The sequence below is a fragment of the Conger conger genome, chromosome 12 (assembly GCF_963514075.1).
Source record: "Conger conger chromosome 12, fConCon1.1, whole genome shotgun sequence".
NCBI classification, from domain to species: domain Eukaryota; kingdom Metazoa; phylum Chordata; class Actinopteri; order Anguilliformes; family Congridae; genus Conger; species Conger conger.
In genome coordinates this window covers 27,643,648-27,666,916 of record NC_083771.1, presented here as the reverse complement: position 1 = coordinate 27,666,916, position 23,269 = coordinate 27,643,648, and the positions used below count along the sequence as shown (strand labels likewise).

At 46.9% G+C, this 23,269-nt stretch overlaps 4 protein-coding genes across 4 annotated transcripts; 3 read left to right on the top strand and 1 right to left on the bottom strand.

Moving 5' to 3' along the window:
- On the top strand, window positions 1-1,239 carry LOC133141547 (homeobox protein goosecoid-2). The gene is made up of 3 exons (XM_061262116.1): window positions 1-268; window positions 809-1,053; window positions 1,141-1,239. The coding sequence occupies exons 1-3, from the start codon at window positions 1-3 to the stop codon at window positions 1,237-1,239; spliced, it is 612 nt and encodes a 203-aa protein (XP_061118100.1).
- A 252-nt stretch (window positions 1,240-1,491) lies between these two features.
- Window positions 1,492-10,490, top strand: ess2 (ess-2 splicing factor homolog). Its single transcript, XM_061263385.1, has 10 exons — window positions 1,492-1,951; window positions 3,740-3,908; window positions 4,392-4,484; window positions 4,828-4,994; window positions 5,273-5,390; window positions 5,780-5,913; window positions 6,248-6,350; window positions 8,348-8,457; window positions 8,958-9,073; window positions 9,644-10,490. Exons 1-10 carry the CDS (start codon window positions 1,808-1,810, stop codon window positions 9,921-9,923), a joined length of 1,434 nt encoding a protein of 477 aa, XP_061119369.1. The 5' UTR covers window positions 1,492-1,807; the 3' UTR covers window positions 9,924-10,490.
- An 815-nt stretch (window positions 10,491-11,305) lies between these two features.
- tssk6 (testis-specific serine kinase 6) lies at window positions 11,306-12,349 on the bottom strand. Its single transcript, XM_061262115.1, has one exon. The coding sequence runs from the start codon at window positions 12,347-12,349 to the stop codon at window positions 11,306-11,308; it is 1,044 nt and encodes a 347-aa protein (XP_061118099.1).
- Window positions 12,350-13,292: 943 nt separating this feature from the next.
- Window positions 13,293-23,043, top strand: LOC133141545 (integral membrane protein DGCR2/IDD-like). Its single transcript, XM_061262114.1, has 11 exons — window positions 13,293-13,612; window positions 15,618-15,650; window positions 16,840-16,962; window positions 17,793-17,879; window positions 18,281-18,491; window positions 19,197-19,273; window positions 19,495-19,683; window positions 20,061-20,264; window positions 21,350-21,502; window positions 21,992-22,207; window positions 22,805-23,043. The coding sequence occupies exons 1-11, from the start codon at window positions 13,531-13,533 to the stop codon at window positions 23,041-23,043; spliced, it is 1,614 nt and encodes a 537-aa protein (XP_061118098.1). The 5' UTR covers window positions 13,293-13,530.
- Window positions 23,044-23,269: the final 226 nt, after the last annotated feature.

Below are 23,269 nucleotides of genomic sequence, written 5' to 3'. Positions count from 1 at the left end.
ATGGAAGAAAGGGGTCGGACAGAGAGGAGGAAGTTCTCCTTCAGCATTGAAGACATCCTGGGCAGGTGCCCCCAAACCGGCAGGGTGAGAGAGGAGGCTGGGGAGGGCTCTTATGCGCTCATGGAGCTGGCCAAAGATGAGGTGCCCCTGGAGGGTCTCCCACCTGTGACCCCGACGGACACCCTGGACCCGCCCTGTCTGTGCTGCTGCTACTGCTTGCGTTGTGGGGACCCCCTCAAGCCTGAGGTAGCACCTCCACCAGCCTCAGGTGAACAAAAACCCGCGATTCATCTTCCTCAGCCCCTTTCCTGCTCACTCCATCTCTCTTTTCTCTCACTTTGCTCCCTACCCCTCACATTATCTCTCTTCCTCCATTTTATCTCTACTCTCTACTGCTCATTCCCTTATTTTCCCCCTACCTCTTTACTCCCTCTATTAATTTCCAAAAACTCTCTCCTACCTCTCTTGCTTCCTCTTTTTCTGTTTCTCTGTGTTGATATAGGACTGGAATGTTTTTCCCGCCCCTTATGTTTGACAGTACATTTTCAGCCAATCCATTATTCTTTATTTTGTATAGGACCAAGTAAAACGAATATTTTAGAACACTTGGATGAATGGAGGAAAAAAGTAATCTTTTGAAAAATAATTGGTAAAATTGTGTGACTAGAGATTATTTCATACAATCAATAAATTATACATTTTATCTCACCATCAAAATAAAATCTACCTTTTAAGTACAACTGCCCTTTACCCCCAGCTGGGACATTATAGAACAGATTATGTTGTTATTTTCTTTTCTTTTTGTCAGCTGGTCGGTATTTGTGGTGCAGTAGACTGTTCCCGGATTCGCCTGGGCCGGGGGACACTCAGGGCAGCCACGGCGAAGAATTCCTTTTCAACCAGATCCAGAGGCGCACCAGACGTCACCGCACCATCTTCACGGAGGAGCAGCTGCACGCGCTCGAGGAGCTGTTCCTCCAGAACCAGTATCCCGATGTCACAGCCCGAGAGCAGCTGGCGCTCCGTACCCATCTGCGTGAGGAGAGAGTGGAGGTAAAGCGCTTCAGAACTTTCCCTCTAAATTCATAATATCCATAAAATAAACGAACATTTAAACAGCAAATTGTCATTCCCCCATAGGTGTGGTTTAAGAACCGCAGGGCCAAGTGGAGACGACAGAAGAGAATTGGACTTGGCGTGGGAGATTTGGGATGGAAAGTTCTGGAGAATACAGAATGAAACCTCTCTACTTGAGACATGCCAGTTGAACTGAATGATTCCCCATGCAGTGAACGATAAACGATAAACAATTGTTAGTTGAGTAAGACAAACTGTTATTGGTTCTCATAAAATACGACACACCTTCAACGTAAAGTATAGCATTATACATATTAAATACTTAGTTAAGCTATTTTAAACAATCGTGGTTGCACGGGTTGCACAAAAGATTACATTGGAGGGTTAATTGTTTATGACTGCAAGTCCCATACATCCCTACTTTCCGCTACCCAATTTCCGTTTTACGTCAGTGTTCGAAACGTACGTCGATCGTCTCGAGATTCCGTACGTCTGAGCTAAAAACAACCGTAAATAAGGTGTAGGATTGTTTGGTTCTCGTTGAATTGGTTATGTTATGATGCTGGAAGAGTTATTTGTGCAGATTCATAATTCACACTAGTATATATTTCCTTTTTTAAATCGCAGCAGTGAAACCATAACTGGAATAGTAAACATTCGCAGTATCTAGCTAGCTAACACGCTAGCGTGGTTTAACCAGGGTAGCTTAGCACTAGGCTACATCGCAACAATGCAGGCTATCAAAGATGCACCCACAATGTCCGGACCGCTTGTTACAGCCAGATCTGACACTGCTCTCGAATTACACAAACCAACGGAAGAAAATGTAGAAACGTCTAAAAGAAAGATCCTCGACGAGGAAAGTTATATTGAGGTAAGTTGGCAATAGCATCCGTTGTTCCTGCTCACAAACGCAGCAACAACTTCACTAGCCTGCGCACTTTTTACAGTGGAGTTTATAGTAGGCTACGTTTGTTATACAGTTGTATTTTTTCTCTAGTCATGACTGAGACACAACCGTACATAAATTCAGAAATCGCTGACGATTTCGTTGTTGATATTGAATCTTATATTTTATATAATGGATTCTGGTATCTTTTGCTTCAGTCACTGAAAAAATAGCTTTACGTCAGAGAAATCGAGCACTCCGCAAACAACAGTTCTACAATTTCTCCTATATTTACAGCTTTTGATTGTTGATTTATTGGTGAATATTGCATTGTGACTGGTTTCACACCTGATCAGATCTACACAAATGTTCAATGTTGCACTATTTTCATATACACAATGTACTATGTTAAGAAAAATGGTGTTGAATATTTGTGTTTAATGGTTACGTAATTTGCAATTACTTTTGTTGATGTAGACGAAGTCGAAATCATTTTCAGATAAAGAAATATTTTGATTTGGATGTCAAAGCACTATTTTTCTATACATAACAATGCCACAGAAATTTTATAATAGATGCACATCTTTTTGTGCATACTTTGTTGCTGTTATTTCTGAAACAAGGCGTTAGAACAGATCCTCTGCTGTTTATGAGTTTTGTAATAATTGACATGACATTGAGTTCAGGCTTCCCTTTCCTTTATTTTGGCACAAGTAGATTCCAGAACATATAGCCTATAGCTTACTTCATGTAAGCCTTTTGAAGAAATAAAGAGTTTTCTTCTTAGTCATCCATGTTCATCTTCATCTTCCAACCCACAAAATTCTTCAGTCCATATTGGGGAAAGTCTTCCAGGCTCGCTCTTTCTGGAAAATGGTGGTATTTCCAAACACTAGCCTCATGAGATCCATTTTCCCTGACTAACCTACATTTATGCAAAGAGCATTAGTTTATGGTAAATGCAGCGGCACAGAATAATAGTCTTTTGGATTGTAATCTGCCTTGCTGACATGTGGGACAATAATAGGAAAATATGTGCCATCTATAGCCCCTGGACACTGGGGGAATCCCCATATATCCCTCGAGTCATTGATGAGATTTCTCAACTTGTTTCCTGTGGGGAACAGTGGCGTAAGGACACAGAAACGATAACTTGAGAATCCGTAACAGTAGCTATGCTGTGGTGATAATGACTGCTTGTATGGTTGGTTGGATTCATTTTGCACCAGTCGTTTAGGAGAGAGCTGCAGTGTTGCAAGTCCATCTTCCCTTTCTCTATTTATCATCGGCTTTTTCAAAATGTAGCACATTTAAATGAAAGAAATGCATCTGCGCACTTCATAATCCAATATTACAGCAGTGGGGTCTGTGTCCTAAAGGAGTTGTGGTGTGAACAGCACGTGGTCTGAGATCTCATGAGTCCTTTTACAAATCCACTCGCAGCGCGAACGCAAAAATGACACTTAATTTTGCAATTGGTTAACTTTTTTGGTTGACTTGAAAAGAACAAAGCTCAGTTTGTTTTAGAAGAATGGCTTATAATATATATAAAGCTTATAACTAAAAGGAAAATTCGGCACATCCTCTCGGGCAGTCTGTTTTGGACAATCTGCCATTTTGACACACCCACAATTTTACAACACGACTCTCGGTGCCTTTAAGTGATAATTGAAGGGGGAGATTTTAGGGCATTGTTGAGTAATCGGTGAAAGTGTTCTCAGCCTATGCCAGTGTAGGTGATCTTTGTGTGTTTTGTGTGCCGTGGTGCTCAAGAGTTTAGAGAAGATCATCCAGAGGGATTTCTTCCCGGATGTGACCAAGCTTCAAGCGCAGAAGGATTACCTGGAGGCAGAGGAGAGTGGAGACCTGGAGAAGATGCGGGAAATCTCCATAAAATACGGCTCCTCCCTGACCAAGTCCACCCCACGCAGCACTGCGCCCTGTGAGTAGCAGCTTCTTAAACACCTTATTAGGGGGCCAAGCACCGAGGGTGGGAGGAAACTCATTGTGTATCCTGGTTTATTAGGGGATCAACAGTGCAGGGACTAATCTGTATCATTTGATTCAATTCACAAGACACCGTAGAAAATGGGTGATGCCACCGTTAGCCTACTATATGGAGAACTAGTGGACCATTTGAGATGCAGTCTGTGTTGATGTGGTTTAGATGCGACTGATCCAGTTGTGTGTTGATGTGGTTTAGATGTGACTCGGATTCAGTTCTTTGTTAATGTGGTGTAGATGTGACTGATCCAGTTCTGTGTTGATGTGGTGTATATGTGACTGATTCAGTTCTGTGTTGATGTGGTGTAGATGTGGCTGATTCAGTTCTATGTTCATGTGGTGTAGATGTGACTCTGATTCAGTTCTGTGTTGATGTGGTGTAGATGTGACTCTGATCCAGTTCTGTGTTGATGTGGTGTAGATGTGACTCCAGCTACATTTGAAACCCCTGAGGGTCGCCCAGGGACTCCTGCTTCCATGCTAGGGAAGCCGAGAGCGAGGAACGGAGAGGAAGGTAAATCAGCCACAAATACACTAACTCATTTGCACACACACACACCGACCCACCCACCCACAATTACACTCCCTCACGCACGCACCCACCAACCCATACGCAAATACGCACACTCACACTCGTGCATATTACACAAACGCACATACATACGCACACACACCGACACATATGCACATACGAACCCACACACAACTTCATGAAACACCACCACTGAGCCATCACATTGTTGATCTGTCGTTAGGGTCAGAATCAGCATGTTTGTTCCTGAAAGGCATGGGACATTCCAGTGTCTCTGTTAAAGACTTGGGGTTCAGCTGGAATTTGGGGTGCTCTTTTTCTGTAGGGAAAGGCGAGGAGGATGAAGAGAAGCCCCTCCCATCCCTGGATAAGTTCCTGGCTAAGACCACCAGTGAGGACAACGCTTCGTTTGAGCAGATAATGGAGCTCGCAGCGGACAAGGAGAAACTCAGACACGCTTGGCTCTACGACGCGGAGACAGAGTACAATCAGGTACTGCACCATACAGTGCCCTCCATAATGTTTGGGACAACAATAATGGGACGGCCTGTTGCGTAGTTGTTAAGGTACATGACTGGGGTCTGTATGGTCGGTGGTTCGAACCCCGGTGTAGCCACAATAAGATCCACACAGCCATAGGGCCCTTGAGCAAGGCCTTGAGCACATCTAAGTGGGGTTTTACTGGTGAAGTAAAGGATAAAAATACATGAATAGATTGTGTGCTGGTTGGCAACATGTGAAGACTAACACGGTGCAATCTGTTCCTGCAGCGACACCAGGAGTTACTGGCTCTGCCATCCTCTGAGCAGCAGGCCCTGGAGTCAGTGAAGGCTGGAGTCGAGACCTGGGAGTACAAGGCAAAGAACGCCCTGATGTACTACCCTGAGGGTAAGTGTATCCCTGTACTAGCCTGAGGGTGAGTGTATCCCTGTACTAGCCTGAGGGTGAGTGTATCCCTGTACTATCCTGCGGTTAAGTGTATCCCTGTACTAGCCTGAGGGTATGTACTAGCCTGAGGGTAAGTGTATCCCTGTACTACCCTGAGAAGTAGTATACTATGCTGAAGTTAAGTATAGTCCAGTACTCCCATGGGGGAGTGTTATTGTTAATAATGTAGCTGATCTGCTTCTGTGAACATGCAGCCATTTGTATGGATATCACACAGTAGAATTGAAATTGGGCTGCTATTCTCTCTGCAACTTCAATGAAGGGGTGAAATCCCTGCATGTTGGGACTGTGTGTAATAGGGCGTGGTCCCTATGTGCTTTTTATTGTAGGCGTGAAAGACGAGGAGGCGGTGTTTAAGAAGCCCCGGGACGTGCTGCATAAGAACACTCGATTCCTGGGAGACCCTTTCAGCAAAGCCCTCAACAAGTCTCAGCTACAGCAGGCAGCAGCCCTCAATGCACAGGTAAGCACACCTTACACAGGTAAACACACTTCACAAAGGTCAATATGTCTCATACAAGTAAATGCATACCTCTGCCAAGTAAGCACACCTTACACAGGTAAACACACTTCACAAAGGTGAATACGCCTCATTCAGGTTAACATACCTCATGCAGGTAAGTACTCCTTACTCAGGGTAAATGCACTTCTCAAAGGTGAATACTTCTCATGCAGGTAAATGTCCTAATGCATGTAGGCTCACTTTACACAGGTAAAGACACTTCACAGTGGTGAATGTACCTCTTGCAGGTAAGCACACCTTACACACACCTCTCACAGGTGTCTGTATCTTTCAGTTTAAACAGGGCAAAGTGGGTCCAGATGGGAAGGAGCTCACTGCACATGATTCCCCCAAAGTGAATGGATACGGGTTTGAGGGAACCCCATCTCCTGCTCCTGGTAAGCACCTCTTCCAGTCTGTCACAGGGTGAAAGCATCAGTGTCTAGATCATTTGGGACCTTGGACCCACACACGGTGTCACCCTGAGCCTCTCACACACACGCACGCACACGCACACACACACGCACGCACGCACACACAAACAGGCAGGTTAGGTCAGATATCTACTTATATATGCGTTTGAACTGCAAAATGATTCTGCAAAATGTCACCCTCAGGTGAAATTATTTCTTCTATTAGACAAATTGGCATATGATTTCCCTGGTTTACAGTGACTATTAAAGATAGTGTAGTCAGCTTAGTTCTGGTTCTGTTTCAGAAACTAAAACAAGAAACTTTTAGTTCTGTTAAGACCGGAGAACTGGTAAATGGATGACCACACACCTATATAGAACAACAGCCTCGTATTAACTACATTGGTTCACAAACTGCTCAGAACCGGAGTGCCTTCCTCACAGTTTCATGAGTGGTAGAGTACTGCTTTGTGGACGGCTCAAGCACTGACTTAGATTATTTATTAAACTGCTTTTAAGAGACATGGTGCAGGAAATAATTTGACTCCAGCTTGGACATGGTTCTCAGCTCTTCACACTGGGCTGCCAGCCCAGAGACACCCATCTTACACTTAGCGTCAATCTTCATATTAGTCAATGCCTCTAAACCCTGCAAACGTGTCATTTTCTGGTAATTATGTAAAGTAATTTCCAGTTCTCTATGCAATTATTTCTTGGCAACATTCATGTTAAGCATATTATCAAATGTAAAGCTAATCAGCTATCTGGCTAATAATATAGCCACATAAAACACTTTAGTGTTTTTGCTGCAACTGTGCTTAGCGAGCATTAGCAAGCTAAGCTGTGTGAATAGTGGATGTAGTTTTCATTTAAAGAAGGGTATTTGCAGTTATATTTAGACATTTAGCAGATGCGCCCTTGTTTAAGTGCATGCGTAAAGGTTTCGTTAGTGTGCATAGCGCTGCTCTGTCACACGTGATTAATAGGCTGTATTATGTGGGCTAATAACAAACACAAATGGCTGGACGGATGAACTGTGGAGCACAGCTTGAGGGAGACCTCGTTCAACATGAGATGTGTGCGTGCGTGTGCTCTAGGCTCTGGGCCGTGTGTGTGCCTGCACATGATGTAGATTTCAGGGTGTGTGTGGGTATGTACTGTAGGTTTGTATGTGCGTGTGTGTTGTAGGTCTAGCGGTCGTGTGTATGTTTGGAGGAAACTGGGCTCAGGCTGTAGGCTCAGTTCCCAGGAGGGGCACTACCAGTGAGCAAAGCACTTAACCTGAATTACTTCAGTAATATAGTCTACTTCAGCAAAATACCCAGCTGTATATTGGGAGTGTACACTCACCAAACCCTTTATTAGGAACATTTTTACTTTATTACACCTACTTATTCATGCGATTATCTAATCAGCCCATTGTGTGGCAACAGTGCAATGCATACAATCATGTAGATGTGGGTAAGGAGCTTCAGTTAATTTTCACATCAACCATCACAATGGGGAGAAAATGTGATCTAAAGGACTTTTACTGTGGAATGATTGTTAGTGGCAGACAGGGTGGGTTGAGTATCTCAGAAACTGCTGATCTCCTGGGATTTTCACGCACACTAGTCTCTATGATGGCAAAGAATTGTGCAAAAAGACAGAAACTGCAGAAACGCTTTGTTAATGAGATGTCAGGAGAATGGCCAGTCTGGTCAAAGCTGACAGGCAGGTGACAGTAATGCAAATAACCACACATTACAACAGTGGTATGCAGAAGAGCATCTCTGAACACACAACGCGTCATAACTCTTAAGTCTAAAAAAATAAGTCTAATAAATACCTAATAAAGTGCTTGGTGAGTGTATATACATGTAAATGAATGTAAACTGTGTGAGTCACTCTGGATTACAGGATCTGGTAAGTGCATAAACCGGACGTTTAAAGCAGCATGCGCTGTAGGTTTGGTGGCGTCTGAATGGCACTGTGTTCCCTAGGTGTGGGGGAGTCGCCCCTGATGACGTGGGGAGAAATCGAGAGCACCCCCTTCCGTCTGGACGGCTCGGACACGCCCTACAACGAACGCAGCCACGGCCCCTCCTTCAAGGTGGGCTTCATTAGGGCAGGTGCCTGGCCGCCCCCCTCCCTTCAGGGGCCTCCTTTCTCTCAGTCACGTCTCTTCTGTGCTCCAGCTTCCCAGTGGTAGAATGAGCTCCTCGCAGCAGGAAGGACGGCAGAGTCGCTGGCCTCAGTACAATGCAGACTGATAACACACCCGTTTATACTGCATCGCAGCTGAAATGATCACGGCTCTACTGGCCTTTCCTATGCTACAGCTCACATCATACCCTCAAGCCCATTTGCCCAATCTCCCACTTACACTCTATACTGTACTATACTGCAGGTTTATGCATCTACTATTATTATGATAGTGATGATGTGGCATTCTCTCTGCTTGTTGTATAAACGTTTTAAATTCACTCTGGAGAAGTTTGTCTGGTAAATGCTTAAATGCAATGTCTCTGTGTGTCTTTCCATGTGTGTGCGCGCGTGTGTGTGTGTGTGTGTGCGTGTGCGTGTGCGTGTGCGTGTGCGTGTGCGTGGCAGATTCCTGAGCCAGGCCGCAGAGAGAGGTTGGGTCTGAAAATGGCCAATGAGGCAGCAGCCAAAAACCGTGCCAAGAAACAAGAGGCGCTACGCAAAGTCACCGAGAACCTGGCCAGGTGAGTCTGTCCTGTGTGTTACCTGTGACCCTGGCCAGGTGAGTCTGTCCTGTGTGTTACCTGTGACCCTGGCCAGGCGAGTCTGTCCTGTGTGTTACCTGTGACCCTGGCCAGGTGAGTCTGTCCTGTGTGTTACCTGTGACCCTGGCCAGGTGAGTCTGTCCTGTGTGTTACCTGTGACCCTGGCCAGGCGAGTCTGTCCTGTGTGTTACCTGTGACCCTGGCCAGGCGAGTCTGTCCTGTGTGCTGCATGCAATGCATGAATGGCTCGTGAAATATCGTCACGTGGGTAACCAGTTTACTCAAGTCTTCATGTCGTCGCTGTCCAACTCATTATGATATGTGCTGCTCTAATACTTTATAGAAATATGTTTAATATGAATATAATATAAATATAATACATAATGCATAATACATAATACAAATATATTTAGACTTTTGCAACGACATGGTTGCGTCAAGCCTTACTAGCAATAATTTGTTTTTAAATACTTTTCTGTGCAGTGAGATGTTTGTCTTCAGAGAGATAGTGTGTGACTGCTGATACTGACAGGGTGCCCCCCCCCACAGCCTGACCCCCAAGGGCCTGAGCCCCGCCCTGAGCCCCGCCCTGCAGAAGCTGGTGAACCGCTCCTCCAGCAAGTACACGGACAAAGCGCTGAGGGCCAGCTACACCCCGTCCCCGGCCCACCGGGGCTCCGCTTCCAAAACGCCACTAGGGGGAGACGGCACCCCGACAGGGACCCCCACATCCATCCCTGCCGGGACCCCTGTGTCACAGGACCCCGCCTCCATCACGGACGACCTCCTGCAGCTTCCCAAGCGACGCAAAGCTGCCGACTTCTTCTGAACCCCGAAATCCAGCGCCCCCCTTTACCTGCAAGCTCGCCTCTCCGAGGACTTCCTGTTTCAGAAGGGTTTGCGTTGTCACACTCTACGGATTTTTCTAAGTGTGTGTGCATGAATGCATGTGTACATGTGCACACAGTACAAGTACACACAGTCATACGAACAAACAGAAACGCACTTGGACATGTGGAGATTTTGAGGGCTAGAGGACCAGGTGTAACACTGCTAACCCCACTGCACAGATCTGCCCTGTATAAACTGCTCTGTGTGTGTGCGACATGGAGTTAACTGTGTTGTTGGGAAAGCAGCACAGACTGTATTATGGACCTGACTGCACTGACTGTGTTACAGACTATAAAGGCTGCGTTTTGGTGCCGTGTTGCATATGCCCTGGGGCAGCCTCCTCAAACCAGCAGACACTGCTAGGTCCTGTGGTTCAGTAGGATGCCAGGATTATGATGGAAAATTGGAGACCTTTTGTACAGCAGCTATGATTCATTTCTGTTTCACTGATGAAATGCATTGTCCTTACAGTGGTTCAGATAGAGGTATATTAAAGTCTGTAATATTTTTCATTATAAGTAAAAGCTGTTTCTGGCTTTTTTCCCTGCCTGTGCTTTGGGTAAGTTCTCCACCGTTCTGTGTTGGTCCGTTTAGCGAAACCACTGAACGTTAGGAAGGTGAAAGTCAGAACATGACAAGCTCAAAATTATACTGGAAGGGCACATTCTAAAGTTTCATATCCACTTAAAGGGGATGTATCCAGAGTACTACTATCCATCCATATAGTTTTGCTAAGATAGTTTGCTGTAGTGTAGTGGTTAAGGTACGTGACTGGGGCCTACAAGGTCGGTGGTTCAATCCCCGGTGTAGCCACAATAAAAATTAAGTGGAACAAGTAGCTACTAAGTAGTAAGTAATAAGTAGCACAAATTAAGCTCTTCAGATGTTCAGCATGATAATAGAATTGGAAATAGAATTGATTTACATTTGCGGTATTCAAATGTATATTTTCAGTGCATTGATGGCTGCAAAAATATGAGTCCATAGAGGAGGGAAACTGCATCTAGAAAACTCATCAAATTTCAAATCTGGATGGATAGATGGTACTCGGGGGTAAATATTTTAATTTAATTTTGGGGTGAACTGCCCCTTTATCGACACAACGTAAAATGAACAGGGGTGAGGGGAGGAATGGTTTCAAAATAACAGGTCTCAGTCATTATATATAGCAATAGCAATCCTATATTTGGGATTGCATTCAACTACTGACTAAATCATCTTGAGAGGAGACATCCTCCCTTTCAAGAGCGGGTTGTACTTCACCTCCAGTGAGGAACAAGGTTTTACATTGTGAAGACTGAACTGAACATTGAAAACTCCTCACTGTCCCACTTTAGCAGTGGCGGGTGCTTCTCTTCCTAATCCTTTCTGTGAATTTGCCGACTTTCTTTCCACGTGTGTAATGGCAGACCCTGCGCTGGTTGATGGCTCCTCTTGCGGATGTCTGTTAGCCTCTTGCAGTTTGTGTCTGTCCTGTAGCCAGGGGTGTTCAACAATGGTCAGGATGGGAATCCTCCTCTGTGCGTTCGGGTGGAGCATGCGGTGGATCAGGTTCTTGCACTCCGTGGACACCGTTTTCAGGGGGAACTGGAAGCGGTGCTCCTTCTGAATCTCCAGCATTTTCCTCAAGTTTGAATCATCGAACGGCATCGTTCCGAACGCCATGGTGTACAGGATGACGCCCATGCTCCAGATGTCGTACACCTTGGGGTTGTAGGGCTGGTGCTGTAGGATCTCGGGAGGTGCGTACGCACGTGACCCGCAGAAGGTTTTGCTCAGGATGACCTTCCCGCTGTCGTCGTAGGCGATCCTCTTGCTGAACCCGAAGTCCGAAACCTTGAGGTTGAAGTCCTTGTCCAGAAGCAGGTTCTCACACTTCAGGTCCCTGTGAGCGATGTCCAGGTCGTGGGTGAATTTGACGGCGAGTGAGAGCTGGGTGAAGAGCTTCCTGCTCAGATGGTCCGGCAGGGCTCCCTGGTTCTTGATGAAATCCAGAAGGTTCCCGTGCACGCCAAGCTCCATCACTATGTAGACTTTACCCTCGGCTGTCTCAAAGATTTCATAGGTCTTCACAATGTGCCGATGGTTAAGGGATGGGAGGATGTCAAGTTCTCGTGGCAAGAACTTTTCCAGAAAATGAATGGACAACTTTCTTCTGTTGATTATCTTTACAGCAACGTGTTTCTTATGGCGCTCTGAGTAAGCAGACTTTACTTTGGAAAATGACCCTTCACCTATATTACGAATGACGTTGTATCCACGTTTTCTGAGCAAAAGAAAGTCGTCCACTGGTTGTGCCTCTTCAGTTTTCTCCACGTTATTTGGCACTGAACTCTCATCACATACAGATTTTTTGGTACCCATTTTTAAATGACATTTTCATTTCTCAAGTGACATTTTCTCTTAGTAGTTATGGTATACTTCGCTACTTGCGCATACGTGATAGTCTCCTTAAATACATTTTACATCTGGTTTGCTACGTGACGTCATAGTACTATCATTATCCCTGCTGGGCGGTTTTATTTGACGTCGGCACATAAATATTTTGTGCTGTCGTTTATCATGGTGTCCAAAATACACGATATGACATTGTCTATATAATGAATCACATTATATAGACAACATTTTCCATCATGTCCCCATGAAGCCCAAAATCTTAACATTCCAATACATTATTTTGTACATTTATTAGACTGGGTCAACGTAATGTAACGTAAATGTGAGATTTTCCTTGTTCCAGAAAGTAGGCCTATTAACCTTCGCGCATATTATTCAACTTGCTCACAGACATTACATATCAGTACTGATTCAATAAATGATAACGCCTTTGTAGGAAATGTGCAGAAACTTCGAACTAACTTTGCACATCTTTGTATCACAAATATGCCAGTTTTGGCGTGCGACCCCCAATGCAAACAAAAATGTAAGAGTATTGAAATAAAATACTGAATAACAAGTAGCATTCAAAAAGTACTTTTTTTTGGTTATAAAAAATTGGCTTACCATACACTCGTCTGCTTGAAATACAACATGCAATCGTCATAGTTTTTTGTCTTCTTTTTCATATGCATCTACTGCGAATTAATTGACCTTGTATTTTGTGTACAAAGGTTCTGTGCCGTGAATTGCGTTGCAATCATTTCCAAAATAGTACAATTATGCCTATGCTCTGGGGCTGTTCGCACGCCACATTTTGTCATAATAAAGCCTGCAATGTAATACAATAACCCGGACAGATCCCGCCCCTCATCTGCTAACTGATTGGCTGAGTGGCGTGTTTGGAGTTGTTGCGATGGGAGGAGGGAGCCATCTTGTTTTATTTGCAAGTCTGGAATATAGAAGTAGCCTGTGAGAGAGACGTTTTTTTTAGGGTGGCAATGTATCTTGCTCGCTAGCTGACGCAACGATCGGTTTCTGCGTTATATTCCAGTAATTGTCCTGTTCAGTCATTGAAGTCCCCGATCCCCGGTGGTGAGTCCAGTCCACGGAGAAAGGTTTGGCTTATCTGATTTCTGTGTAGAGCAGCTAAGATGAATGGAGGATAAATGTTGCTGAAGGCGGACGGCAGCAGTTTCGCTCTTCTCCTATCCCTCTTCGCCCTGACCCTTACAGACCCTCCACAGACAGGTAAAAACAATGCCTGGCTCATTGTTGTTGTTTGTTGTATATGGGTAGCCAGCTCATGAAACTGGCTAGCTAGGTATCAACTCTAGAATTATATGCCTGTTAGCTGCCCTGTGTTATGACAAGCCGCGGCTTTCAGAACCGCTAACTGGTACGATAATGTAGCCTAGACTAACTAAATCTAGCTAGCCGATGGGAGCTCCATATGTTACATAGCTGGCCATTTCTTGCTGGCTGCCGAAAAAAGAATTGGGTACAATGTACAAAATAGGGTCACGTTTTCACTGGGTAGATAATCCAGTGGAATTATGTGTTTTGCAAATTGCATGTCATAATACGTCGGTATAATGTAGCTACTTGCTTTTTGTATCTAGCTAACGTTAAGTAATTATCCGGTGTATGCAACTTCGCTAACTGCCAGAGATAGCTAGCTATAGATACGTGTCTAGCAGGCCTCTGGATGTATACCACTGATTAACGTTAGATATTTAGCTATGTTAGCTTGCTGGCTAACTCAATGTTTCCGTGATTCCAAATGAAACTTAAAACTACACTAGTGATTAGACTAGCGAACTAGCCGTCAGATGTGAGTTGTTTGTCCTATTAGTTCTGGCTTGTGCAACCTCAAAATACATTTGGTTGGTTTGTCTTATCTAATCGCTAGCAAAAGTTAGATAACGAGCATGCGACAATGACCAGATCACCCCGGGCCGTCTGCAACGATGTTTCAGTTCAGACTGTCACCAGAACCAAGATTAGCTGGAACTGGGACGGTTGTAAGATTAGTGCGGGTGAGTTGAGATCCGCATTTGCACTAGCAGAGGTCGCAGATCAAACTACGAGAAGGAACCGAAAATGTTATTCGGAACAACGAGCTGGCTATAGTTAACTACATAAGTGTAAGTTAGCCCGTTAGTCTCTAGAGAAATTAAATACAGGTTTGTTTTATTTTGAATTTTCAGTCTTGATAATTATCCTGGGTAGAGGAGGCGTGGTCGCAAACACAACGCTTTTAAAGACAGATACCAGATTTCTGTATGTAACTGACGCTCCATAATTGAGCAATATACTAAGTAGTTGCATTCAATTCTGATTGAGGAATGACAGCATAGATGCATAGCTAAGAGCCAACAAAACGCAAATAAAGCTTTTCTGATTTTCGTTGTGTAGCCATAAAATGAGGAATGCGAGGGCGTGTTTGTTGATTCAGGAGGTGTCCTTGCAGGACTGGGATTAGCCTGACAGGTGTCGAATACTGAAGCACACCGTTCCATCGGTTTTATCGTATGCAGCTTTAAGGAGAGAACGAGTCCGCATATGTCACTGAGACTGCCCTCGTGTGATATTAAATTGATACAGATCGGTGGAAGTATAGAGATGGATAAATTAATTTTCGTACAGATTCACGGGAATAGACGGCATGGACATTGTTACAAAACCTCGCCCACAGCGGACTGGCAGTCCCCACAATATTATTCATTCAAGAAAAAAAAAAGCTATTTAAGTTTTTGACTTTAAAAAATATTTCCTTTCATGTCGGCTCTCAAACGTGCTCTTTAACTATATTGTACTATCTAGTACTATATTGTCAATACTTATATTTGTGTATGACCCCATTATTCGTTTCCTTTGTAAACAAAGTCACGTGTGGAATTAGTGGGCGTCTTCTCATGGAGGCTGGCCTTGTCATGATGCGCGTACCTTCTGTCACCAGCCAAAGCAGTGCTTGAGGAGACTGAACTCTCCAGTGTGGGTGGGTCTCAGTGTTGGGCCTCCTGTTTGGGTCTCCTTAAAAACGGACCCAAAAACAGACGCGGTGCGGAGATACGGCTGTTAGCAACGCAGGTGTGTCAGCAGCGGGTTCTAATCCCAAAGCTGAAGGGGACACTGCCAGCTCACCTTCTGTTGTTCTGTTAAGTGTCTTTGTGACACTCCGCTGTGAAAAACGCTATGCAAATAAAATGGAATTGAACGGAATTTAACCTGCGGTATGTTTGTGTTCTCGCAGGTCCACATCTTGCATTGGCTGGACTGTTATCAGGTGAGCCTCACGTCCATCCCCTGGAACAGTGCGTTTGTTCTTGTCTGAGACGTATCACAGTGATTGCATACCTAGCCTTCTTCTCTGGGTCAAAATTCTTCGAAAGGGCGACAGTTAATGGTTGACTCCTTCAGTTAATCATATATATATATATTTTTCATGCATTTTTCTCGGGGTGAAAGCAGATTGAGAAAGTGGTCACATTATAGAAAGCCCCATGCCTTGGAGTGGAATCCCTGGCCGCCTGGATAGAATCATGTCTTGTGAGTTGGCTGCCCTATGGACCGCACCATAAACCTTCTAGTCAACCATATCTTTCAGGGGATTTAAGCTATAGTGGTACAGTCTTGTCCTGGTTGGAAGGTGAACTCTATACATGTGTGTAAACACTGAAGCATGTCAGGAGAGTGTTTACAGGTCTTGTCACTGTTGAGTTCATTGGGTGCTGTATGAGTGCATTGTGGGAAATAGCCTTCCCTCCCTCCCACTACTGTGTGACTCACTGTTCACCAGCAGGGGGCATGCTCTACCTCACTATTGCCGCGCAGAACTTGAAAGAAGGATTTTGCCCCCCTCAACCCAGACAAAAGGGTGCTTGTGTTGTGCCGTCTTCATGGGGGTTGGGGTAAGAAGAGTTTCCAGGATTCTGCGGGGAAATGTTGCATTTGGGTGTTAGCCTATCGGGCAGCTAAATGGACCACTCCGTTATGTCTTCAAAAGATTGTCAGACCCGACACAACAGCTAGGTCTGCCACCTCTGGCCTACTCTCTGTACTCTCTGTACTCTCTGTACTCTCTGTACTCTCTGTACCCCCTGTACACCTTAATCTAGGACTGTTGAATTTGTATTTGTCTCTGTATTGTAGTTCCTCAGGTTGTAGTGGGTCTTGGTATGGTAGTTAGACTTGGCCAATGTGCCTTGTATACTGGACATATGTTCATGGCCTTCCAACCAATCATATATGAATTATACCTTTTCTGATGTGTTCGGTTGTTTGTTTTATGACCTTGGTATTTGCTGTTTTGTACATCACTTTTTAAGAAGCATCTGCTAAATAAAATGTAATGTAATGCAATGCAATGGTTGGAGTGAACAGGGTGGTTGATCTCTTAAGAGCAGCGTTGGGCAGCCCTGTTGAAGAGGAGGTGATTGTAATGTTTTGTGTTTTTGGCGCCCCCTGTGTTTCAGAGCAGCGCTGTGCGGTGGGGCAGTTCTCCTGCCACAGCGGGAAGGTGCAGTGCATCCCACAGGCCTGGCACTGTGACGGCTGGGCCGCCTGCGAGGACAAGAGCGATGAGCGGGACTGTCCCCGTGAGTACCCCTGTACCCCCTCTCTGTACCTCTGTACCCCCTCTCTGTACCCCTGTACCCCCTCTCTGTACCCCCTATCCCCCTCTCTGTACCCCCTCTCTGTACCCCTGTACCCCCTCTCTGTACCCCCTGTCCCCCTCTCTGTACCTCTGTACCCCCTCTCTGTAAGCCTGTACCCCCTCTCTGTACCTCTGTACCTCTGTACCCCCTCTCTGTAAGCCTGTACCCCCTGTCCCCCTCTCTGTACCTCTGTACCCCCTCTCTGTAGCCCTGTATCCCCCTGTACCCCCTCTCTGTAGCCCTCTATCCCCCTGTACCCCCTATCTGTAGCCCTCTATCCCCCTGTACCCCCTCTCTGTAGCCCTCTATCCCCCTGTACCCCCTCTCTGTAGCCCTCTATCCCCCTGTCCCCCTCTCTGTAGCCCTCTATCCCCCTGTACCCCCTCTCTGTAGCCCTCTATCCCCCTGTACCCCCTCTCTGTAGCCCTCTATCCCCCTGTACCCCCTCTCTGTAGCCCTCTATCCCCCTGTACCCCATCTCTGTAGCCCTCTATCCCCCTGTACCCCCTCTCTGTAGCCCTGTTTCCCCCTGTACCCCCTCTCTGTACCCCCTGTCCCCCTCTCTGTAGCCCTGTATCCCCTGTACCCCCTCTCTGTAGCCCTCTATCCCCCTGTTCCCCTCTCTGTAGCCCTCTACTCCCCTGTACCCCCTCTCTGTAAGCCTGTACCCTCGGCCAGAGCTCCACTGTAAAATGGCCGCTCACTCTTCCACGGGCCTTGCTTTAACACACGCCCAGAGTTAACTGCCTGTCTCTTCTCCTCTCACACAGCCCTGAAGGAGGAACGGTATCGCTATGGTAACGGCTTTGACCAATTGGAGGAGGTGATGGGTGTGGCCCAGCCTGTGCGTTTCAACAGTAAGGCAGTCTTAAACTTCTTCACCATTTGAACCCAAGCCATTAGAAGAGCTGTGCTGTGTAATCATTTTGAAAGAACTGTAAATTAGTCAGATTAAAGATGGTGTTTGGTGGGGTTGGAGAATGTGAGATGTGTGTGAGCATTACTGTATCTATGTTAAGGGTTGGTGCCTGTGTAAAGGCAGTGAAAATCTGTTGGTTGCTGTCCCACTTGGAATATTTTTTACAAGCTGCTTGACCGATGTAAAATGAACAAATGAAAGAGGGATTTAAGGGTAATTCTGCACTTCCACATTTAATTCTCTGAATAAGTCAATACCAAGTAAAAGGAGGTGGCTGCAGGCACTTCCGGTTTTGGAGAATGAGGTAGTTTAGCCCCCTCCCCGTGTTCCTGTTCCCAGAAAAGTGCCCCAATGGCTGGCATCACTACGAGAAGACGGCCAGCTGCTATAAGGTGTACCTGCGGAACGAGAACTACTGGCAGGCGGTGGACACCTGTCAGAAGGTCAACGGCTCGCTGGCCACCTTCGGCACGAACGAGGAGCTGCAGTTCATTCTGAAGATCCAGGTGGACTTTGACGACAACGTGTGTGAGAGAAAGGACCAATGCAAGTGAGTCCTGAGCGCCCGTGTGCTTTCTGAAGCAGACCGTGTGGAAGACTGTGCTGCATGTGTGTGATTGGCTGTGCTGCAGGTTTGTGGCTGTGTGATTGGCTGTGCTGCAGGTTTGTGGCTGTGTGATTGGCTGTGCTGCAGGTTTGTGGCTGTGTGATTGGCTGTGCTGCAGGTTTGTGGCTGTGTGATTGGCTGTGCTGCAGGTTTGTGGCTGTGTGATTGGCTGTGCTGCAGGTTTGTGGCTGTGTGATTGGCTGTGCTGCAGGTTTGTGGCTGTGTGATTGGCTGTGCTGCAGGTTTGTGGCTGTGTGATTGGCTGTGCTGCAGGTTTGTGGCTGTGTGATTGGCTGTGCTGCAGGTTTGTGGCTGTGTGATTGGCTGTGCTGCAGGTTTGTGGCTGTGTGATTGGCTGTGCTGCACGTTTGTGGCTGTGTGATTGGCTGTGCTGCTGGTTTGTGACCGTGTGATTGGCTGTGCTGATGGGCTGTGGCTGTGTGATTGGTTTTTCTACCGGGTGTGTCTGTGATTGCCTGTACTACAGGTTTGTGACTGTGTGATTGGCTGTGCTGCGGGTTTGTGACTGTGATTGGCTGTGCTGCGGGTTTGTGAACGTGTGATTGGTTGTGCCGCTGTGCTGTGGGTTTGTGACCGTGTGATTGGCTGTGCTGTGGGTTTGTGACCGTGTGATTGGCTGTGCTGCAGGTTCTGGGTGGGGTATCAGTACGTGATCAGCAGTCAAAACCACACGCTGGAGGGCCGTTGGGAGGTGGCGTATAAAGGTGAGTCCGACAGAGCACAAAGCCTCTTCTCCTCACAGTAATGCAGTGCGATGGGTCAGCAGTCTAGTCAACACTTTTCCCAGGATACTTTGTCTGCTTGTGTGTTTCATTTTATTTGGGCGCATGGTGTAGTGTTTCCATGGTAACTTTTTTTGGGATGGGGTAGCAGTTTTTTTGGTAACAGTGCTTTTTAAAAAAATGATTGTGTTTGGGGGACGCAGGGTCCATGCAGGTGTTCCTGCCTCCAGAGGGGCTGACACGTTTCGGGGAGGGGGCGGCCACGCCCAGCCAGGACAGCGTGTTCTGCGCCCAGCTGCAGCGCTTCCACATGGGCAGCATGAACGAGCGCGGCCTTCACAGCTGGCACGCCGACAACTGCTACAAGAAGTTCCCCTTCCTGTGCAAGCGCCGTGCGTACCCTCCACCAATCAACACCCTCTCCTCTTCCGTCACTAACACCTCCCTGCTGTCCCCGTCTCCACCAATCACCACCTTCAGCACCCTCCACCAATGAGCACCCTCTCCTGTCAACACCCCCACCTCTTCCTTCACTAATGTGGACATAGAGGATAATATATGTGTTGCAGGGCAGACGTGTGTTTACATTGAGGATAACGTGTGTGTGTGTGTGTGCGTTGCAGGGCAGACGTGAGTGGACATTAAGGATAACGTGTGTGTGTGTGCATTGCAGGGCAGACATGTGTGGACATTAAGGATAACGTGTGTGCGTGCGTTGCAGGGCAGACGTGTGTGGACATTAAGGATAACGTGTGTGTGTGCGTTGCAGGGCAGACGTGTGTGGACATTAAGGATAACGTGGTGAGCGAGGGGTACTACTTCACGCCGAAGGGGGACGACCCGTGCCTGAGCTGCACGTGTCACGCGGGGGAGCCGGAGATGTGCGTGGCCGCTCTCTGTGAGAGGCCTCAGGGCTGCCAGCACTTCCGCAAGGACCCCAAACAGTGCTGCAAGTTCACCTGCCTGGACCCCGGTACGACCCCCGACCCCGTGCGTAGTCTAATCAACTGTAAGACTCGAACCCTCATAGGGCTCCAGAGGCAGCTGCACCACACTCCTGGCCTGTTGCATTTTCCCCCATTTGTTCCAGTGACTGCCAGGCATGGCATGAACCATGAAACCAGGTTAACGTGAGCATTCGCTGCCAACATTCTGTCAGTTTGAATGTGTCTATTCCTACTGAAATGCTAAAGAGTGTGTGTAACTGGTCAACAGTACACTAGCGTTGGACTGTAGTATCTACACAGACTGCCACCAGGTGCCACTGTTCCCCTCTGTATGGTCTCGCCTGACCTGAAAGTGGCTTTCCGTGAATGCTTAATCAATTTTATAAACAAAGCTGATCACTATAATGCAGGCTTACACACAGTGATCGGAATATTTTTTTAAGGATTTCTGCAGGATTTTAAAGAGCTTATTCTTTGTGTTAGCTGTCGTATTTACCTGTGATATCTATGGTACCTCTGCTCTGTGCTGATGTCGTCATATATTCTCTGTGCCAATATCTGGCATTTTGTCTTTCTCAGCGCTGATCTATGTGGTACTTCCTCTCACTCAGTGCAGATCTCTGTGGTGCTTCCTCTTGCTCAGTGCAGATCTCTGTGGTGCTTCCTCTTACTCAGTGCTGGTCTGTGGTGCTTCCTCTTGCTCAGCGCTGATCTCTGTGGTGCTCCCTCTTTCTCAGTGCTGATATCTGTGGTCTGTGGTGCTTCCTCTTTCTCAGCGCTGATATCTGTGGTGCTCCCTCTTGCTCAGTGCTGATATATGTGGTCTGTGGTGCTTCCTCTTTCTCAGTGCTGATGTATGTGGTCTGCGGTGCTTCCTCTTTCTCAGTGCTGATGTATGTGGTCTGCGGTGCTCCCTCTTTCTCAGTGCTGATGTATGTGGTCTGCGGTGCTCCCTCTTTCTCAGTGCTGATATCTGTGGTCTGCGGTGCTCCCTCTTTCTCAGTGCTGATATCTGTGGTCTGTGGTGCTCCCTCTTTCTCAGTGCTGATATCTGTGGTCTGCGGTGCTCCCTCTCGCTCAGCGCTGATCTGTGTGGTGCTCCCTCTTGCAGACGGGAGCAGCCTGTTCGACTCCATGGCGAGCGGGATGCGATTGGTGGTCAGCTGCATCTCGTCCTTCCTCATCCTGTCCCTCCTGCTCTTCATGGTGCACCGGCTGCGTCAGCGGCGGAGGGAGCGCATCGAGACGCTGATCGGAGGCAACCGTACGCCGCCTCCCTCTGACCCCGCCGCATTTCACCACCTCCCACCCTTCCACCCACCCACCGGCGGGTTTCACCGCCCGTCTGCATGGCCGCGATAATCTCCGCATTGCTAATAATTGGTCTAAATATCAGATCAGGATAGTCTACTATTATTTTTGTCCAAGGATGTTATTTTTGTCTTCTAGTTAAAAAAAATGGTGACTATGAGAATGTTATGTAAAAAGGGTAGGTCTAATAAGCTGAAACTTCACCCTACATCTTTTCGGTCAATATTGTTACTCATTATTTCAATGTGTATACATTCTGTAGAAATTGTTAACGACCGAAATAAATAACTACTACTACTGCTATTAATGGGTCTTTTGAAACGATATGGGAACTAAATGCATCTTGCAGATATGCATTTACCCCAGTAACAATCAGTACATTTCAGTACAGGGTACAACTCTAACTTTCTCTCTCTCGCTCCCCCCCCCCCCTCCTCTGCAGTGCATCATTTTAACCTGGGCCGCAGAGTTCCTGGTTTTGAGTACGCACCCGACGCGTTTGGCACGGGTCTGACCCCACTGCACCTCTCTGACGATGGGGAGGGGGGTGCCTTTCACTTCCAGGAGCCCCCGCCACCCTACTACAAATACCCAGACATCCCCCCACCCCCCTACGAGGCATCCGTCAACCCCAACAGCGCCCTCTACCTGCAGCTTGGTACGGTCCACCTCGCCACTCATTAACTACATTACATTTTATTTATCCAAAGCAACATACAAAACGTGCATACCACGGCCATTAGAACTAACTACAGAACGGGTCAGATGAGGTACAGTTCACATAGAATCAGTACGGCAATGAAGATTAAGTTTAGTACACATAGTAGATAGGCCAAGTCTGTACGTAATAAGGTCAGGAACTACTGTACCAAGATAAACACAAGTGCACCAGTCCTGGAATAAACTGCAAAGTACAACTCAGGGCTGAAAGATTGATGCTGATGATATACAATCGATACAATCGATTCCTGCTGAGGAGTGAAGGTACAGTTTCAAGAGATGAGTCTTCTACTTGTATTGCGCACACACGCACATACACTTGCACACTCACACACACACGCACACATGCTCACACACACACACACACACACACACACACACACACACACACACATTTGCACACGCTCTCACACACACATGCACACACACTCACGCACACACATACACACACTTGCACACATGCTCTCACACACACACTTGCACACATGCTCACTCACACTCAGATGCTTTATTCTGTTACGATTCTCCTCCCTAGGGCGGGACGTTCCTCCACCAGCCAATGGCGGCCAGCCGCAGGCGGAGCCTGAGGAACCTGAGCAGGAAGTCCCTGAATCTGGCCCCGCCCTTGGGGAGCACCGCCCCCCACAGCAACGTGAGGATTCCATCGACAGCAACACCCTCCTGGTGGGGCCGGACACGCCCACAGAGGGCGGTGTCATGGACGCCATGTCGACAGAGAGCCCTGGCAGTGGCACTGTCAGCACGGCGGTTTAGGGGGGGCGGGGGCGGGGCGGGCGTGGTGCGGGGCGGGGCGGGGCGTGGTGACTCCGTATGATCAGCACAACTCGACTGTTCCCACGCTGGACACTAACACAGGTCCACAGAGGATTTTAAGTTTCTCCTTCAAAACAAAAAGGAAAAACTGAAATGAGCTCAGATTTTTACCTGCCATAGTTTGGTTGGACTTCAGCTTCATTTTACATGTTATTCTCTCACACTC

What these genes read in the sequence shown, in the direction of transcription:
- tssk6 (XM_061262115.1), bottom strand. Translation starts at nt 12,349, where the DNA reads ATGGGTACCAAAAAATCTGTATGTGATGAGAGTTCAGTGCCAAATAAC.
- LOC133141545 (XM_061262114.1), top strand. Translation starts at nt 13,531, where the DNA reads ATGTTGCTGAAGGCGGACGGCAGCAGTTTCGCTCTTCTCCTATCCCTC. An exon ending in GAGAGAAAGGACCAATGCAA is followed by an intron (nt 18,492 to 19,196) that starts GTGAGTCCTGAG and finishes GCTGTGCTGCAG; the next exon opens with GTTCTGGGTGGGGTATCAGT. An exon ending in TTGGGAGGTGGCGTATAAAG is followed by an intron (nt 19,274 to 19,494) that starts GTGAGTCCGACA and finishes TGGGGGACGCAG; the next exon opens with GGTCCATGCAGGTGTTCCTG.
- LOC133141547 (XM_061262116.1), top strand. Translation starts at nt 1, where the DNA reads ATGGAAGAAAGGGGTCGGACAGAGAGGAGGAAGTTCTCCTTCAGCATT. An exon ending in AGCACCTCCACCAGCCTCAG is followed by an intron (nt 269 to 808) that starts GTGAACAAAAAC and finishes TCTTTTTGTCAG; the next exon opens with CTGGTCGGTATTTGTGGTGC. An exon ending in TGCGTGAGGAGAGAGTGGAG is followed by an intron (nt 1,054 to 1,140) that starts GTAAAGCGCTTC and finishes ATTCCCCCATAG; the next exon opens with GTGTGGTTTAAGAACCGCAG.
- ess2 (XM_061263385.1), top strand. Translation starts at nt 1,808, where the DNA reads ATGCAGGCTATCAAAGATGCACCCACAATGTCCGGACCGCTTGTTACA. An exon ending in GCCACGGCCCCTCCTTCAAG is followed by an intron (nt 8,458 to 8,957) that starts GTGGGCTTCATT and finishes TGTGCGTGGCAG; the next exon opens with ATTCCTGAGCCAGGCCGCAG. An exon ending in GTCACCGAGAACCTGGCCAG is followed by an intron (nt 9,074 to 9,643) that starts GTGAGTCTGTCC and finishes CCCCCCCCACAG; the next exon opens with CCTGACCCCCAAGGGCCTGA.